Source organism: Theropithecus gelada, chromosome 6, assembly GCF_003255815.1.
Source record: "Theropithecus gelada isolate Dixy chromosome 6, Tgel_1.0, whole genome shotgun sequence".
NCBI classification, from domain to species: domain Eukaryota; kingdom Metazoa; phylum Chordata; class Mammalia; order Primates; family Cercopithecidae; genus Theropithecus; species Theropithecus gelada.
The window spans coordinates 52,647,188-52,667,341 of NC_037673.1; the positions used below are offsets into that span (position 1 = coordinate 52,647,188).

Here is a 20,154-nt window from a genome sequence, read left to right on the forward strand (position 1 = left end):
ATTTTATTATAGTGCAATAACATATTAGAACTTCAAGTTAAATTTGTTTGAAAATCCCTATGGTCATTTTTTTTTTTTTTTTCCTTTTAGGGGTTGCTATAGCTAGGGCTATTTGGTAAACATACTTGACACTTATTCTTGAATTTATGAGATGTTATTTTTTGAAAAACTTTATTGATACTTTCAGATATTTTTGTTGTGGAAACTAAAAGATGCATGATGTTTTATTTGACATTTGGAAAATTTCTTTAGATACAGTGAACGCAAATTTGAGTCTTATATTTTGACATGTTTCTGCCACTAATGGAAATGATTAATCAAATATCACATATATTTTGGTTTTTAAGACTGCATATTAAGATGCATTGCTTATTTGAACAATGTAATTGTGCTAAGAGATTCAAATGAGGTTTTATTAGCTACTACTGACATTAGAAATAATATATTTAGGAGCATATTTAGTATTTAGATATATTTTAAAATTACATTTTAGTAGAGGTTATGTGATATTTTGATACAGTCTTCTAAATATTATTGAATAAAACCTTTTTCAGTGAGAAAATCATCACTGAGGCAGATTTTACCACAAATTATTTTCATGTTTTAGATTGAAATACACATAAAATTTCTGATCAGAACTCTCAGTTGTTAATACTTTAAACAATTAGCTTTATATTTTCTATAACCTGGGACATTTGTAGACCCATGAGTATAACTTACTTTCCGTATGATTCTTCCAACATTTTATATAGTTTCTTTTTTTTTTTTTTTTTTTTTTTTATTTGAGACAGTTTTGCTCTTGTTGCCTAGGCTGGAATGCAATGACACAATCTCGGCTCACTGTAACCTCCACCTCCCAGGTTCAAGCAATTCTCCTGCCTCAGCCTTCCAGGTAGCTGAGATTACAGGTGTGCACCACCACCCCCAGCTAATTTTTTTGTATTATTAGTAGAGATGGGGTTTCACCATGTTGGCCAGGCTAGTCTCAAACTCCTGACCTCAGGTGATCCACCCACCTCGGCCTCCCAGTGTGCTGGGATTATAGACGTGAGCCACCGCGCCTGGCCTATATAGTTTCAATCTTGATTTTCTTCTCAGTAGAACTTGCATAACTAATAATGTGGTTTTCGAAGTTGACTCTTAATTGCTTAAAATATCGACTAGCTTGTTATGTCCTGTGAAGTATGTCTAAGTAGCTTGGACTTCTTGAATCACACATCTTTGAAATCTGATTAAAATACTTTTATAGTTGGGCATACACAATTTTACCTGTGGTTTTAGAAGTTACACAGATCCCTTTTAACTCCCCTCTACAAGGGTATTACAGAGGTAAGTAAGACAGTATATAGGGATCACAGGGAATGCTTTACTTTTTTTCTCAGTGATAGTTTAAAGCGTCATTTTATGCTGTTTTGGATGTCTCTCCTGTTATTTTTAAAATTTTTTATTTTAAATAATCCTGCTTCTTGCTGTCACATCTCTGCCCTTGAGATTTTTAATTTAGTGGTAGAGAAACACATGGAAAGAAATACTCCTTTAAAAAGGTACAGATAGTATGCTGTGGGAATGTGGAAGAAGGATAAATTATGACTGGAGGGCTAAAGGAAGACTTCACATAATTGTTTTTTTGAAGAATGAAATGAATTTTGATAAGACAAATAGGAAAGCAGGGAATGCTATGCCAAAGGAATAGCATGTACAAAGATGTAAAATTAGCAGTTGACAGTGTGGAGTTTTGGAGTTGTTTGGTGTGAATTAAAATGTTGGGTGTTTAGAATTACATAGTGAGAAACAAAGCTAAGAAAGTTAGTATGGGAAAATAGTATGGTGAAATGCGGAGGCCAGGAGGGGAGTGGTAGTCTTAGGTTTTTCTCTTATGTATTCCCTTGTTTTAATTTTAAAAGTGGAAAGGATGTGATAAATATAAGAAATAGAAAAATAAAAAATAGAACAGTTAAACAGGACACAGTATAGCATTTTCAATAGCAATGACTTTCACACAGGGCAGAGTATAATAGCTGGCTCTATCAGGATGAGAATTCAACATATAGAAAACTATGGAGCAGAATTTTCCTGCTTGAAGGTCTCCAATATAATACCAATAAGTAGAAAGCTGTATTTCACCAGTAGTAGATTTGTTTTTACCTTGGTATCATAATTTAAGAGTTTTTCTTTTAAGTTGCAGGTATGTTAATTAATTTTAGGTTTCTATGCTACTCTATTCCCATCCTTGGAAGTCCCTTTACGCCGGGAATTCATTTAATTCTTAGTTTTTGATGATGACACACTTAATTTTGTATGTTAAAGAGTTTAATCTGACCTTTTTCAGATGCTGGTGAGTCTAATAAAAGAGATAATACATCCACAATGGGTGGTTTTGGAGTTGGAAAGAGTTTTGGAAACAGAGGTAATTACTTGGTTATGATATCTTACAATCAAAACTTGAGTGATTTTTTAATAATTGAGTTTAAATACTGATTGACAGACATTCCATATTGACATTTAATTTGAAGGTATATATTCCCTGAGTGCCTTTGCACTAAAGATTATTTTATTTAAACTTATTAAAAACATTTTTTAATTTTATGAAAGATTACTGATGAATACTTTTTAAAATTAGTCCTAGAGACCTGTCTGTATGCTCCAGAGATGCATAACTCTTAGACGTAGGTTTTTAGGAAATAAGTTTGAAAGCAAACAAGTAAGTTTGATGACTTTTTTTAAAAGAGTAAACAAAAAGAAGCTAACAAGATTTTCATGTTATTGAGGAGAAAATCATTGAGTTATTGGATTATAATTTAGTTGTATTGCCCTTAGCAGATGAAGAGATTGAGTTTGTAAAATTTTGAGAATTTTGATGGTTTGAAATAGAAAACATATAGTGGTTACACTGACATATTCCTCTGTTTTGCCGATGTGCATATAGAGGAGTATGTGACAATTGAGGTAATATAGAATTGGCTGAAAAGAAAGTTGTTTTTAACCTTAAGAGAATGGAGTTGATAAACTGACACAAAGCAGAAATTGTTTACAGCCTGAGTGAATTTGCATGTGATAGCTATGTATACAGTTGTGTACTGCTTATCTTAAAAAGTCTTCATAACTAGTAATCCCTGTGTGGTTATTATTTTTATTATTATTATTTATTACCACAGAGGTACAGGAAATTGTTTCATTTTATATTTTGTATAGGTTTTTCAAACAGCAAGTTTGAAGATGGTGATAGCTCTGGTTTCTGGAGAGGTAAGGTCAATATTTTTGTGTGTTAAAATTTAATGTCAAGAGTACATGCTAAAAAAGAGAAATGAAGATTAAGTCTCTTAGTCTGGGCCAATTCTAACTTATTTAAACCAGATTTTATGACATAGCTATATCCAAAGCCTTAACCAAGGATATTACTACTTTGTACATAAAGAATTCAGGCATACTAACGTGGCCTGTTGCCATCTGCCTTAATCCATGAGGTACGACTTTTGAATGCTCTGAAATTTAAGAAAATGGGGATAGTAAAAAGTAGTCAAGAAGTGAAACTTCACTCTCTATATAAATACAGTTTGTGATGTATAGGGTCATGTTTAGATTCAAATAAATCTAAGAAAAAGTTTCTTGAGAATGTAAATCAGTGCTGAAATTAAAGACATTTCCATTGAAGGTACTGAACTCTACAGGAATACAGAGAATGATGAAAATAATGATACCAGAAGATGGACCACGATAAACAGTGCATTCCCAAATCTGATTGAGTCGATTTGGGTGAGGCCTTAGAACCTGTATTTAAAAGCATTCATGGTGATTCTGATACCTCCTGTGTTTGGTAACCATTGATGTATAAAATCTTTATAACATAGAACACTTTAGGGTGCCAAACTTGGCTTCAAACTTGTCTCTGCCTTGCTACCTGCTAGTTGAAGTAGAACAAGCTGCTTAATTTTTCTAAGCCAGTTTTCTATTCCATAGAATGGAAGGTATTCATTTCACAGATGGTTAGGCAGACTAAGTGAGAATGCGTGTAAAAGCACACAGCTCAATACCAGACACATTCATGATAAACACTCATGTCATCTATCTTTCTTCATTAAATATTTGAAGCTTGATCTTATTAAACACTTTGATTCCCAAAGTCAAAACCAAGTCTAGGTCTGATCACCTTAAAACACTTTTGGTATAAGGCCAGATTTTAATTATCAAACGAGACTGTTTCTCCAAACTATTGCCAGTCTCTTTCTCCCTACTTCTCTTTTTTTTCTCCTATCCCATTCAAATGAAAACATATATGACGTAGAACTAGTATTTGTGAGAGAAGAAAAATACCATCATTTTTATTCTTTTCCATTTCTATTTGTTTCTATGCTGATCTCTCAACTTTGAACTCATTTAATATTCAAGATCATTTCTGCTTATACACAGACCTTTCTTACCTACTTGACCCCTTTCTAGAGATGGTGGGCCAAAGAGCTTTTGAATACAAATTCCAGTTTCTGATAGCAGTTGACAGAACTTCTCTCTGAAGTGGCCTGCTTTCTTCTTTTTTCCTTCTTAGTTCACCTAAAATAGTATATATATATTATAATATATTATATAATATGTAATATATGTTATATATTATAACATATATTATATAATATATTATGGATAAATAAATTTATATATAAAATATAATATATGCCATTCAAATGATTATATATTATATGTTATATATTAAATATATATTATATATTAAATATATGTATATGTAGTATATAATATATATATGGATTGAATTCATTCATTATCCTGATTGTTAACAAGCCCAAGTTTCGAGCTCACAGTAGAAACTTTTTACTCTGGACACAAATGAATAGTATGTTTTTAAATTTTTTTCCCCCTGTAATCTACTTTGCTTAAGCTGGTATATTGTAATGATAGGGAACTCAGATACTGGATTTGAACACCTAGGTGTGAGACTCAGATCCTCCTCCTGGCAATTATATTATCTTGAAAAAGCCTGTAACTTTCTGTTTTTCATTTTCCCTTTTTATAAAATGATGATTATATCTACTTCACAAGGTTTTTGTGAAACTTTAAAAAAGTTAATACATGTGATACATTTAGAACAGTGCCAGGTACATACTTTCTTTATATGTTGTTATTATTATTACTATTTTTTGAGACAGAGTCTCGCACTGTTGCCTGGGCTGGAGTGCAATGGCACAGTTTTGGCTCACTGCAACCTCTGCCTCCAGGGTTCAAGTGATTCTCCCGAGTAGCTGGGATTATAGGCGCCTGCCATCACACCTGGCTAATTTTTTTTTTTTTTTTGGTATTTTTAGTAGAGCGGGGTTTCACCATGTTGGCCAGGCTGGTCTCAAACTCCTGACCTCGTGATCCACCCACCTCAGCCTCCCAAAGTGCTAGGATTACAGGCATGAGCCACTGCACCAGGCCATGTGTTATTTTTATATAATTAATAGGTTGTAACTAATCTTGGGATCATTATCTCATTTTTGTTTGTGTTTAGCTTTATTTCCTAACTATAGAGATCACTTCTTTTTTAAAATACTTTTTCATTTTAAAATAGTTTTATTCATAAGAAGTTGCAAAAATAGTGCGGAGGTTTTTCACGTACCCATCACCCAACTTCTCTTAATGTTTTCTATTTTTATTCCCACTGTGATCAAAGTAACTATAGGTTTATTTTAGGGAAATAATTGGCCAAAGATATTGTGAGACTCTTTTCCTTGCCAGGTCCCAGATTAATAGTTTTTTTTTTTTTTTTTCTCTAAGGTAGTAAATACTAGTTATCATCATTGTTATTCCAGGGCCAACTTTTCAAAAATTATTTCTTTCCTGCCCTTCTACATTGTATTAAGTCCTACTTTCCAGAAAGTTGTCTTGTTAATGGCTCTTCAGGATTGTTTGTCGGTTGTCAGCTGCAGCTGAAATAGGAGACTGCAACAAGAGCTTTGAGTCACTGTTTATTGTAGAATAATATTAGCTGTTAAATGGATTGGGACTTTTACACAGGAACTTAGCTAATAGCCTGCAAGCTCTTTAGTCACTTGCTCTCATTATTTTGACTTAATGTTCCCAGATGACAAGTACAAAGATCCCTTGAAACCATCTTTGTATTCCTGAATGTGACTTTTTTTGGAATCTTCTGGAAAGCTTGATGATACAGTAATAACATAGAACTTTTACATTTTGAAAAAATCATTCCTTTCAGAATAAACATTTCTGGGAATGGGGCCTAGGAATTTATTTTTAACCAACTCTCCAGGTAGTTTTCAGGCCGCCTTCAGTATAGTAATCTCTCATACCACTATTTTAAAACTCTGGGAATGTTACTTCTTAATATCATTAAAAATGGAAAAGCTGGGATATCCCCAAATTATTTCATTAGGATGAATGGGGGAAAGTTTGCATATATTTAAGAAAGCGCAAATGTCTCAAGTTTATTAAGAATGGTAAATTGGCTCGGTGTGGTGGCTTACGGCTGTAATCCCACCACTTTAGGAGGCCAAAGTGGTTGAATCACCTGAGGTTCAGGAATTCAAGACCAGCCTGGCCAACATGGCAAAACTGCATCTCTTCTAAAAATACAAACATTAGCCAGGCATGGTGGTACGTGCCTGTAATCCCAGCTACTCAGTAGGGATAATCGCTTGAACCTGGGAGGTGGAGGTTGCAGTGAGCAGGGGTTGTGCCAGTGCACTCCAGCCTAGGAGACAGAGCTTGACTCCATTTCCAAAAAAAAAAAGTAAATTACAGAAAAGATATGACATTATAAATAGAACAGTCTAGTGGTCTATGGACCTTATGTGAGAACCACTTGATTACTTAATAGTTTAGATATTCCTGAAATCATTTTTGGTCAAACTGAAATTTATGAAATTCTTATTTTTTTTTTTTGGCTTGTTTTCCCTAGTATAATGCTTGGCAAATAGTAGGTTCTCAATTTCATATAAGAACAATTAATATTTAGATACATGAGATGATTTGCATAGGGAATTGACTCTGAATAATGTCTTTATATATCTGTTAAAATTATTTGAAGGAATATGTTTATATTTTAACTTATGAAAATATTTTGTTTTCTAACTAATTTATCTTGTGACAGTGCTATTCTTTATATATTGCATCATTTAAGTTAATTAAATGCTATTTACATGTTAAACTTTTATTCAAGAGTCTAGTAATGACTGTGAAGATAATCCAACACGGAACAGAGGCTTTTCCAAGAGAGGCGGTAAGGACCACATTTTGGAACAATTTGTGCTTAACACAGAGACACTAAACTGGTAAAACTGATTTTGAAGGAGCTGGATGAAAAATACTGATGGTCAAAACCTTTGAAGGAAAATACTTTGGTATATGTTTTCTGCTTTTAATATTTGAGTGAGTATTCAGTAGGTGCCCCTCCTTTCACTCTTTTTTTTTTTTAACTTTTAGGTTCAGGGGTACATGTGTAGGTTTTGGTTATCTAGGTAAATTGCAGGTCATGGGGTTTTGGTGTACAGATTATTTCATCACCCAGATAATAAGCATAGTACCTGATAGGTAGTTTTTTGATCCTGTACCTCCTCCTACCTTCTACTCTAAAGTAGGCCCTAGTGTCTGTTGTCCCCTTCTTTGTGTCCATGTGTTCTCAGTGTTTAGCTCCCACTTTATAAGTAAGAACATTCAGGATTTGACTTTCTGTTCCTGCATTAGTTTGCTTAGAATAATGGAGCTCCATTCATGTTCCTGCAAAGGACATTATGTCATTCTTTTTTATGGCTGCATAGTAGTTAGTCCATGGTGCGTATGTACCACATTACCTTTGTCCAGTCTACTGTTGGTGGGCATTTAGATTGATTCTGTGTCTTTGCTATTTTGAATAGTGCTGTGATGAACGTATGTGTACATGTGACTTTATGGTAGAATTATTTATATTCCTTTGGGTATATACCTAATAATGGGATTGCTGGATCGAATGGTAGTTCTGTTTTATGTTCTTTGAGAAATTGCCACACTGCTTTCCACAATGGCTCAAGTAATTTATACTCCCACCAGCAGTGTATAGGCATTCCCTTTTCTCTGCAACCTTGCCAGCATCTGTTATTTTTTGATTTTTTAATAATAACCATTCTGATTGGTATGAGACGGTATCTCATTGTGGTTTTGATTTGCATTTCCCTAATAATTAGTGATGTTGAGCATTTTTTCATCTGCCTGTTGGCTGTATGTTGTCTTTTGAAACATGTCCATGTCCACTGCCCACTTTTTAACAGAGTTGTTTGTTTTTCTGCTGGTACATTTAATTTCCTTATAGATTCTGGATATTAGGCCTTCGTTGGATGCGTAGTTTGCAAATATTTTCTCCCATTCTGTAGGTTGTGTGTTTACTCTGCTGATAGTTTCTTTTGTTGTGCAGAAGCTTGTTCATTTAATTAGGTCCCATTTGTCAATTTTTGCTTCTGTCAAGGTGACTTTTGGCATCTTCATCACAGAATCTTCCAGGGCCTGTGTTTAGAATGGTATTTTGTAGGTTATCTCCAGGGTTTTTATAGTTTTAGGTTTTACATGTTATTCTTTAATCCATCTGGAGTTGATTTTTGTATGCAGTCTAGGGAAGGGGTCCAGTTTCAATCTTCAGCATATGGCTAGCCAGTTATCCTAGCACCATTTATTGAATAAGGAATCCTTTCCTTATTGCTTGTTGTTGTCAACCCTGGCAAAAATCAGATGGCTGTAGGTGTGTGGAATTCCCGTTTGCAGATGGTATGATTTTATACCCAGAAAACCCTATAGTCTCTGCCCCAAAGTTCCTTGATCTGATAAATTCCTTCAGCAGAATTTCAGGATACAAAATCAATGTACAAAAATCAGTAGCATTGCTATCCACCATATTGTTAAAATGGCCATACTGCCCAAAACAATTTACAGATTCAATCTACCAATGACATTCTTCACAGAATTAGGAAAAGAAAACAATTTTAAAATTCATATGGAACCAAAAAAGAGCATGAATAGGCAAGGCAATCCCAAGCACAAATAACAAAGCTGGAAAGCATCGCATTACCTGAGCTCAAAGTATAGTACAAGGCTACAGTAACCAAAATAGCATGGTACTGGTCCAAAACCAGATGCCTAGACCAATGGAACAGAATAGAGAGCACAATTTTAATTTAATTTAATTTTTTTTTGAGATGGAGCCTCACTCCGTCACCCAGGCTGGAGTGCGGTGGTGTGATCTTAGCTCACTGCAACCTCCACCTACTGGGTTCAAGTGATTCTTGTGGCTTTACCCTCCCTCATAGCTGAGACTGCAGGCATGTACCAGTACGCCTGGCTAAGTTTTGTATTTTTAGTAGAGACGGGGTTTCACTATGTTGGCCAGGCTGGTCTTGAACTCCTGACCTCAGGTGAGCTGCCGCCTCAGCCTTCCAAAGTGCTGGAATTACTGGCATGAGCCACCGTGCCTGTCCTTGTTTTACTTGCTGATATCACTGATCTGTTGTTTCCCCCCACCATGATCGTGCTATAAATTGCAGAAGAAACGTGCTATAAATTACAGAAGAGGGACAATGTGAATCTTGGTCAGTCGCGGTTTAGATGAACTGGGGATGTCTTTGTCTCTGAATAGAGTCATTGGAAGTTTGAGGATGGAAGAAATTGTAGATTATTTTTTGTTCAAGTCTAGCAGTATTTCACCATACTCTGGTAATTCAGCTTCTATTGAATTCGAGATGAGATAGTATCAAAAATTACCATGCTTAATTCTTGATTACGTATGGGCAGTCATGTTAAAATAGCAATGACAACAAAACATATGAAAAATATAGTGAACTTATTATAAAATTGCTACGGATGTGCAAATCTATGTTAAGAGGTTTTATAGTAATCACATACATGAATTTTTGCTGCACCTTGGTGACATTCTTTTCCTTTGCCCATTAGGTAGGTAGTTGGCTGAATTAGGCCCTCCCTAGTGAAGGTAGGACTTGTGGATTTCAGAATGAGGGAAGACTGTCTCCTTAATTACTTCTTACGGTAATTATGGACAGGGGTGGTAGTGGGGAGAAAGTTAAGCTAAGAAAAAATAAGACTCATCTTTTACCATATTTTTTTTAGCAAGCAATTTTTGGCACTTAATGTTCCTAAAACATAGCTCATATTTGAAATTTTTTTCTTCAGAGCAGTGAATATCTTTTGTACTATTAACATTAACATTTACTTTAAATCAATTTAATTCATATTTAAATGAGGCAGTTGAAACCATTTGCAGCTCTATGTGCTTGGTCCTGTAGCAAGTGTAGGATAATTAGATTATAGATTAGTGTAAGATAATTAGCAAGGACACAGCTATTTTTCAGGGTATCCCTGATTCCCATTCTCTGTAGATGTATACATTTGAGGATAGGAAGACTGTGTATAGTGGTCGCTCAGAAAATACATGTGTGTATATATGTTTGTATTAAAATATGTAGACAGGTACATATACCGTAAATGTGTAGCTCAATTATATTTCACAAACTGAACTCACTTGAGTTCAGTGTGTTCACCAGCATTCAGGTCATGAAATACAAATTACTAGCACCTCAAAAGCCCCTTTTCATGTTCATTTTTTACTCACTAATTACTCATTACCCCGAAAATCTCTATTAAGCCTTCTAACAGCAAACAATAATTTTGTCTATTTTTATACTTGATATAAATGGAATCATATCATATGTAGTGTTTTATGTTTACCTTCTTAGTGTGTTTGTTGCAGTTGTAGATCATTATTACTGTTTAGTATTCTTTTGTTTTACTGTTGTTCTATTAATGATAGGTATTTGGATTACCTCCAGTTTGGGGCCATTATGAAAGTGCTTCTGTAAACATTCTAGTATTCTTTTGGGTGTCATTAGTACATACTCAGAAGAAGAATTGCTAGGTCATAGGCTATATATATTTTTGGCTTTAATAGTATTGTCAAATGTTTCAGCGTTTAAGATACACTTTCACATTCTAACCAATGCCTGGTATTTTATTTTTCTCTCATTTTAACCTTTCTCCTAGTTGTGTGGTGGTGTACTCATTATGTATTACATTTCTATGTTTTTGGACTAATGGAATGTGGAGCACTTCTTATGTCTATTGGCCATTTTGACATCTGGACATCTTTTGTCATTTGCCTGTTTTTCTATTGAGTATCTTTACTTTTACCTTTTTATTTGTAAATGATTTAAAACTTAAAAGTTGCAAGAATAGTTCATACAGATAGGCCAGGCGTGTTAGCTCATGCCTGTAATGCCAGTACTTTGGAAAGCTGAGGCGGGCAGTACACTTGAGGTCAGGAGTTTGAGACCAGCCTGGCTAATATGGTGAAACCCCGTCTCTACTAAAAATACAAAAATTAGCCGGGCGCACTCCTGTAGTCCCAGCTACTCAGGAGGCTGAGGCAGAAGAATCGCTTGAACCCGGGAGGCAGAGGTTGCAGTGAGCTGAGATTGTGCCACTGCACTCCAGCCTGGGTGACAGAGAGAGACTCCGTCTAAAAAAAATAAGTAATTGGCATTAATCTGGAGTTTATTTTTGTATGTAATGTAGGAATCAATATACATTTTTTTCCATATAGATGTTCAGTTGACCTAGTATCACTTATTGAAAAGACTGTCCCTTCCACTCTGCACTACAGGGCTGTCTCTGTCCTAAATTAGGTGGCTTATGTATGTGTATCTGTTTCTCTAGGTTTTATTCCATTGGTCGGTTTTTCTATTTTTGTACCATTGCCCCATAATCTAATTACTGTGATTTCATAATAGGTCCTGATATCTGGCATTGTAAGTCTTTCAAGTGCTTGTTTTTCAAGGGCTGTGGTTTGGATGTTTGTCCTTCTCATGTTGAAATTTGATTCCCAGAGCGGGAGGTAGGGTCTAATGGGAGGCGTTTGGGTCATGGGGGCGCAGATCCCTCATGAATAGACCTGTTCTCCTTGCGGGGGTGTTGAATGTGTTCCCTGTTAGTTCCCTTGAGAGCTCGTTGTTAAAAAGGGCCTGGTACCCTCTACTTCCTCTGCATCATATGATCTCTGAACACACCAGCTCCCTTTCACCTTCAGCCATGGGTGGAAGCAGCCTGGGGCTCTTACCAGATGCCCAATCTTGAACATTTTCAGATATCAAATTGTGAGCCAAATAAACTTTTTTTTTTCCAATTAATTATCCACTCTCAGGTATCCCTTTAGAGCAACACAAAACAAATGAAAACCTCAAGATTGCCTGTTATTTTTAGTCCTTTGCATTCCTGTGTGATTTTTAGAATCAGCTTAATTTCCAGAAGAAAAAACTATCTTAATTTGGGTTGCTATAACAAAATGCTATAAACTGGGTAGCTTGTAAAGAACAGCAATTTGTTTCTCACAGTTCTGGAGAGTCAGAAGTCCGAGATCAAGGCACCAGCAGATTCATTGTCTGGTGAGGACCCATTTTCTGGTTCATAGATGATGTCTTCTCTCTGTTTTCTCACATGGTGGATAAGGCCAGGCAGCTCTCTGGTGCTTCTTTTATAAGAACACTAATTCCATTCATGAGGGCTCTACCATTGTGTGGTTACATCATATTTGTTTATTCTTCAGCTGATGAATGAGTTGTTTCTACTTTTGGGCTATCATGGCTAATGCTGCTATATTCATTTGTGTACAAGTTTTTGTGTGAACCTATGTTTTCATTTTTCTAGAGTATATACTTAGGAGTGGAATTGCTGTGTCATATGCTAAACTCTTAATGTTGAACTTTTTGAGGAACTGTGAAATTATTTTCTGTAGCAGCTGTACCATTTTATATTCCCACCCTCAGTGTTATAAGGGTTCTGATTTCTCCACATCCACCAATACTAGTTGTTACTGGTGTTTTTTTAAATATAGCCATTCTACTGAGTGTTAAGTGGTATCTCATTATGGGTTTTTTGTTTTTTTGAGACAAGGTCTCACTCTCACCCAGGCTGGAGGGCTCTGTCACGATCTTGGCTCACTGCAGCCTCAACCTCCTGGGCTCAAATAATCCTTCCACCTCAACCCCGTGTGTAGCTGGGACTACAGGCATGTACTACCACACTCGGCTAATTTTTGTATTTTTTGTAGAGATGGGGTTCCACTGTATTGCCCAGGCTGATCTTGAACTCCTGAGTTCAAGCAATCTGCCTGCCTCAGCCTCCCAAAGTGCTGGGATTACAGGTGCGTGTGCCACAGTGCCCAGCCCTTATTGTTGTTTTGATTGCGTTTTTTGATGACTGTGATGTTGAGCAGCTTTTCATGTGCTTATTGACCATTTGTATATCTTTGGAGAAATGTCTGTTCAGATCCTTCATTCATTTCAACAATTGGGTTGTCTTTTTATGTTTTAAGGTTTATTTATATATTCTCAATATGAGTATCATCAGCTACATGATTTGCAAGTGTTTATTTTTTTTAATTTGTCTATTTTTTTTTTTTTTTGAGACAGAGTCTCGCTCTGTTACCCAGACTCTGGGGTGCAGTGGCACAGTCATGGTTCACGACAGCCTCAACCTCCTGGTCTCAAGCAGTCCTCCCACCTCAGCTTCCTGAGTAGCTGGGACTATAGGCGTGTGCCACCATGCCCAGCTAGTTTTTTTATTTTTTGTAGGATAGGGTCTCACTGTGTTGTCCAGGCTTGTCTCAAACTCCTGAGCTCAAGCAGTTCTCCCATCTTGGCCTTCCAAAGTGCTAGGATTACAGGCATGAATCACTGCATCTGGCTTGCAAATGTTTAATAACCTCCTGTGGGTTGTCTTTTCCTTTTCTTTTTTCTTTTTGAGACAGTCTCACTGTGTCGCCCAGGCTGGAGTACAGTGGCGCAATCTTGGCTCACTGCAAGCTCCGCCCCCTGGGTTCACCCCATTCTCCTGCCTCAGCTTCCCCAGCAGCTGGGACTACAGGTGCCCGCCACCATGCCCAGCTAATTTTTTGTATTTTTAATAGAGACGGGGTTTCACTGTCTTAGCCAGGATGGCTCGAACTCCTGACCTCGTGATCCATCCACCTCGGCCTCCCAAAGTGCTGGGATTACAGGCGTGAGCCACCGCACCCGGCCTCCTTTTCTTGATGGTACCCTTTGAAACACTAAAATTTAAAATTTTTATCCAACCCAGTTTATCTTTTTTTGTTCTTTAGGTATTATAACTAGAAAACTATTGCCTAATCCAGAGTCAGGCAGATTTTTTCCTTTGTTTCCTTCTAAGAATTTTATAGTTTTAGTCCTTACACTTAAGTCTTTGATGCATTTTGAGTTCATTTTTATAGATGGTGTGGGGTGGGGGTCCAAATTCTTTTGCATATGGTTACCCAATTGTTCTAGCACCATTTGTTGATGTTTTATATTAGTGTATCTAGATGTGGATCTTTTTGGGTTTACCCTCCTTGGAGTTGAGTTCCTTGGATTTATAGATTAATAGTTTTCATGTAACTTGGGATATTTTCAACTTTTTTTTTGTGGTAAGATCTCTATAACATAAAATTTTCCATATAAACTATTCTTAAGTGTATAATTTTTGCCTTTAAGTGGACAGTATTCTGTCATCACTATCATCACCCAAACAGAAACTTTGTATGCCATTAGAGAACAATTCCCTGTATACTCCCTTAACCCTGGTCTTTGGTAACCTCTATTCCATGTTCTCTATGAAATTTGTCTGTTTTAGGTATTTCATTACAAGTGGAATCATACATTATTTGTCCTGTTGTATTTGGCTATTTTACTTAGCATCTTGTTTTCAGTGTTCATCCATGATGTAACATGCATCAAAACTACATTTCTTTTAATGGTTGAATAATATAATGTATTTACTACATTTTATTTATCCATTCATCTATTGATGGACACTTGGATTGTTTCTTCTTTCCGTCTATTGTGAGTAAGTCCTCTATGTCCTCTATGAACATTCACCTACAGTTATCTGTTTGAGTCCCTGTTTTCAAATCTTTTGGTTATATACTTACAAGTTGAGTTGCCGAGAGATGGAACTGGGTAAGTTAAAATGCTGCGGAATTTGCTGTTCTTACCAACAGTCAGCCTTGACTGAACAAATATTCCCTGGGTTGCTTCAAGCCTTTGATTCATTTCTGGAGTTTGGAAAAAGTTAATTCTGACAGTTCTTGCCCAGTTTTTTCCTTGCCTTTTTGGAGTAGTGGAATTTGGAGTTCCTTACTTGGCCATTTTTGCTGATGTCAGTGATACATATCATTTTAACGTTTTCATTTTATTTGTTAGTATGTAGAAATATAATAACTATCTGGTAAGTACTTTTTAAAAAGTGAATAAAAGATGTTCACTTTTCTTTTATACAAAGGTTAGATGATTTATAAGCTAATTTCTTTGTGAAGATGTCACCAAACATCTTTAAGAGTTATAAGAGATTGTCAGCTGTCCCTTATGAAATGCAGACTATACCTTCTGGAAGGACTCATGTTACTTTAAGAAAATATGTTAATGTTGGCCGGGCGCAGTGACTCACCTGTAATCCCAGCACTTTGGGAAGCCCAAGCAGGTGTATCACCTGAGGTCAGGAGTTTGAGACTAGCCTGGCCAATGTGTTAAAACCCCATCTCTACTAAAAATACAAAAATTAATTGGGCATGGTGGTGCAGGCAATGAAATTAAGAGCAAGGAAATGAAAAACTATTCAAGATATTGGCTACTCAGAGTCTGAGGCAGGAGAATCACTTGAACCCAGGAGGTGGAGGTTGCAGTGAGCTGAGATCGCACCACTGCACTCCAGCCTGGGTGACAGAACGAGACTCTGTCTCAAAAAACAAAAAAAAAAAAAGAAAAGGGCTCAATTTGAATTTTTAGAAATTTACAGAAAAGAACAGAGTGATTAAAGGTAAAGATTAAACACAGATGAAGAGAATGAATCCAAAGATAGATCTGTGAAAATTCTCTAAACTTGGAAATGGAAAACACGAGTGAGAGCAGTTAATAAATAAGGTATGGAAGATAGAATAAGACCTGTGGCCCAGCATATGACTGTCTCCTGAGGAGAGGCCAGAAAATGGGAGAAGGAGAGGAAAGAAGAATATTCAAAGAGAATAGATGAGACTTTTCCAGAGTTAGAGAGGCACAAGAGTCTTCAGCAAATTAAATTTAAAAATTTGTATCCTTATGCATGTATTGAAATTATAGTTTTAAAACCTATAAAACTACTAGAGAAAAAAGGTAGATTCGCCTTTAGAAGAACATTGTATTCACAACAGAATTTTCTTCAGTAAAGGTAGATGTCAGAATGTAATAGTATAGTATATTCAGAATGCTGAAGGAGAATAGCTCTGAACCCAAATAAGTATATTCAGATAATTAGGTGCCAGGGAGAAATAATGCCATTCAGATAAAAATGGTGTTTAATACTCTCAGACTGTTGAGTAAGAACTACTAAATTGTATACAGTAGTAAGACAACTGATTGCAGGAAGAAAGGCATAGGAAACGAAGCAATAATGAGCGAAGAAAAGATAAAAATTGTAAAACAGATAAACCTATTGGTAAACTTAAATAAGTATTGACTAAATAAACTAGCAATAATGACTATTAATTTAGGGGTTCTAGAAATAAAAGTGAACTAAAATACTAGCAAATGAAAAGATTTAAATTCTTGCCAGCTCAGTTGGAAGGAAAAATATTTCTTAAGTATAATTGAAGAGTAATCAGAGAAGGGATAAGATAAAATATGTAACTTGCTAATGCAGGAAATCTAATAGAAGGACAGAGCTTTGTAGGAAGGAAGCTAGATTGAAAATAGTTTAAATATTTACTAAATATCCATGGTGAAAATAGGTAAAAAATAAAATACATAGCTTACCATTTGGGGAAAACAGAACAGAAAGGAGAACAAAAAGCATTGAAAAAACTCAGTAAAGAGAAAACACAAAGATGGTAGAAATGAAAGATCCATGTATCAGTAATTATAATATAGGTAAGCATGTTTCGGTATGGAGTTGAAAGTCAAGAGGTCAGGCATGGTGGCTCATGCCTGTAATCCTAGCATTTTGGCAGGCCAACATGGGAGGAATCTCTTGAGGCCAGGAATTCAAGGCCAGCCTGAGAAACTAGATCTTGTCTCTATAAAAAAAACTTTTTTTAAAAAATTAAAAAATAGTTTATGGCCGTACCACCCTGAACGTGCCCGATCTCGTCTGATCTTGGAAGCTAAGCAGGGTTGGGCCTGGTTAGTACTTGGATGGGGGACTGCCTGGGAATACCACCAGGTGCTGTAGGTGTCGGGGGAGGGCAGGCAGCGGGGAGAGAGCATTAGGGAAAAGAGCTAATGCCTGCTAGACTTAATACCTAGGTGATGGGTTGATAGGTGCAGCAAACTACCATAGCACACGTTTACCTATGTAACAAACCTGCACATCCTGCACATGTACCCTGAAACTTAAAAAAATAATACAGTAAAAAGAAAAAAGTGTTCAATAACTCAAAGCTGGTATAGAAATAGGAGACAAAGTATACTGTAAGGTAGAATTATTAAGGATAAAGAAATTTATCAGGAAGACATTACAGTTCTGAACATAGTTCGAATCTAACAATATACTAAGATGGACAAAGAAAAATAGACATAAGGAAAATTTTGCAAATCCTAGTAAGTTGAGACAGCAGAATAGACATTAGTAAGAATATAGAAGATCTGAAAGCCACTTACTCAGCTTGATTTAATATTTGTTTGGAATCATATACTCTAAAATTATAAATCACATATTTTTCCAGCATATATGGAAAATATGTACAATTTGATCATCTTTTAAGGCCAAAAATATGCTGTGGATATATCATCAGTCATGTTCTCTTATTAAGATAAAAGTAGAAATCAATAAGTCTAACCTTCATGATTTGGAAACTGAATTTCTTAGTTTATGAATAACAGTTCATATGGAAATCCTGAAATATTTAGAATTTAATAACAGTAAGAACAGAACACAGGAAAACTCTGAGGATATAGCTAAAGCAGCTGCCTCTTAGAGGAAATTTTATAGCCTTAAATGCATCAGAGAAAGGATAAAATGTAAAACTTGCTAATAGAGGAAATCTAGTAGGACAGCTTTGTAAGAAGACGACTAGATTGAAAATAGTTTAAATATTTCTTTTCTCAGAAAAAAGAATGAGTTAAATGTTCAAGCTAAGTAGTTAAAAGAGAAGGAAGAAAACTTAGAAATAAAAAAGGTAATAGACGTAAGTGAAATAGAAACAGATACAATAGAGTGTTCAGCAGTAAAAGTGAATGAAGTAGTTTCATACATCAACAAAGTTGGATAAAAGGAAAAAGACGTGGGGCCAGGCACAGTGGCTCACGCCTGTAATCCCAGCACTGTGGGAGGCCGAGGTGGGCAGATCACCTGAGGTCAAGAGATCGACACCATCCTGGCTAACATGGTGAAACCCCATCTCTACTAAAAATACAAAAATTAGCTGGGTATGGTGGTGCACGCCTGTAATCCCAGCTACTCGGGAGGCCGAGACAGGATGAATTGCTTAAACTCTAGAGGCAGAGGTTGCAGTGAGCCAAGATCACGCCACTGCACTCTAGCCTGGGTGACAGAGTGAGACTTAGTCTCAAAAAAAAAAAAAAAAAAAAAAAAGATGTGGAAGAAGAATATGTTTTAGTTCCATTACATAAAACTCTAACATAATGCTAATATGTTGCTTAAGGCTATATACGTAGCTGATGAAATTAAGAGCAAGGAAATGAAAAACTATTCAGGATATTGGCTGGTTGGATGTTAGTTGGAAGGAGTGCTCAGGGAGAAGAGAAGCAGAGGGCAAAAGAAAAACACAGGCTGCAAATATATTGGAAACATTTTAGTCTTAAGCTGGGCAGTGGAGATAAGCTTTCATTTTATTATATTTTTAATTTATATATGTGTTATATGTTCTTTTACTTTCATGAAAATAACTTATACCTTTACAGAAAAGTTTCCAGAAAATAAATTTTTTGAAGAGTTTTGTTTCATTTTTAAATAGGTTTTAAAATACGTATACTCTAATATTCAGAAATAGCATATATAGAATTTCTCTTTATTCATCATTCTCTTTAGGTGTAAATAGTTGCAAGTTTACAAACTGAACAGTCTCTATTTCCTGCCCAGTTGGCACTTTGGTTTTGCATTAATCTGGTTCTGCCCTATGAGTCTGCCCTATGTGCAATTAAATTTTACTTGAACTGTTTCTACTAATCTTTTGGAATTCAATTCAATTAAAAATTGTTTGTACCTGGAAATCAGACTTTATATGTGTCTGCATGTCTATGCTTTGAGTAAGACGTTTACTATATTCTATATGGAGCAGGTAGAAGTCTAGGATTTATTTAATTCTTCACTTTCTTTTTTTTTTTTTTTTTTTTTTTTTTTGAGACGGAGTCTGGCTCTGTCGCCCAGGTTGGAGTGCTGTGGCCGGATCTCAGCTCACTGCAAGCTCCGCCTCCCGGGTTTACGCCATTCTCCTGCCTCAGCCTCCGGAGTAGCTGGGACTACAGGAGCCCGCCACCTCGCCCGGCTAGTTTTTTTTTTTGTATTTTTTAGTAGAGACGGGGTTTCACCGTGTTAGCCAGGATGGTCTCGATCTCCCGACCTCGTGATCCGCCCGTCTCGGCCTCCCAAAGTGCTGGGATTACAAGCTTGAGCCACCGCGCCCGGCCGGATTTATTTAATTCTTTTGTGTATTGTGGAAATCCAGTTAATGGTGCAGTTTTGGTGACTTTTAATGTATTAATTCAAGTGCCACTTTTTCCTTTAGGTGATTTTTAGATTCTATTCTCAAAGCAAGCAATGAGGTTTTAAAAAATTGTAGCCATATCTATTTATATTAGTAAAGTTGAACACTTATAGGTCAAAATGTCATTTCTTTTTGATAACAATGCCTTAAAATACTTGTTTAAAGTTACTGAATTATTCAAGGCTTAAATTAAATTTGACCATGTCCCCAAGATTTCTTTGTTGTTGTTTTGTGTTGTTCTTGTGTGTGTTTTAATATTATAGGCTATCGAGATGGAAATAATTCAGAAGCTTCAGGGCCATCCAGAAGAGGTGGAAGAGGTAGTTTCCGAGGTTGCCGTGGAGGATTTGGTCTAGGAAGTCCAAGTTAGTAGTGGATTTGCAAATGATGTGCTTCATCTGTTAAAAAGAAAATGATTTAAAAGAATACAT

The 20,154-nt window shown here is 35.9% G+C and overlaps 1 protein-coding gene and 1 pseudogene across 5 annotated transcripts in view; both read left to right on the forward strand.

Annotated features, from left to right (window-relative positions):
* The window catches only part of DDX4 (DEAD-box helicase 4), an 80,683-nt gene that overhangs the window by 21,114 nt on the left and 39,415 nt on the right, over positions 1–20,154 (forward strand). For 2 of the 5 annotated variants that reach the window (XM_025387596.1, XM_025387598.1), the window contains exons 5-8: positions 2,330–2,407; positions 3,193–3,243; positions 7,166–7,225; positions 19,987–20,088. In XM_025387596.1, coding sequence (XP_025243381.1) covers positions 2,330–2,407; positions 3,193–3,243; positions 7,166–7,225; positions 19,987–20,088 — 291 coding nt within the window. Of the gene's footprint in view, positions 1–2,329; positions 2,408–3,192; positions 3,244–6,173; positions 6,257–7,165; positions 7,226–19,986; positions 20,089–20,154 lie in introns of those variants that run through there. The other 3 variants (XM_025387600.1, XM_025387599.1, XM_025387601.1) reach the window with 3 other exon arrangements.
* On the forward strand, positions 17,111–17,232 carry LOC112627153 (annotated as a pseudogene).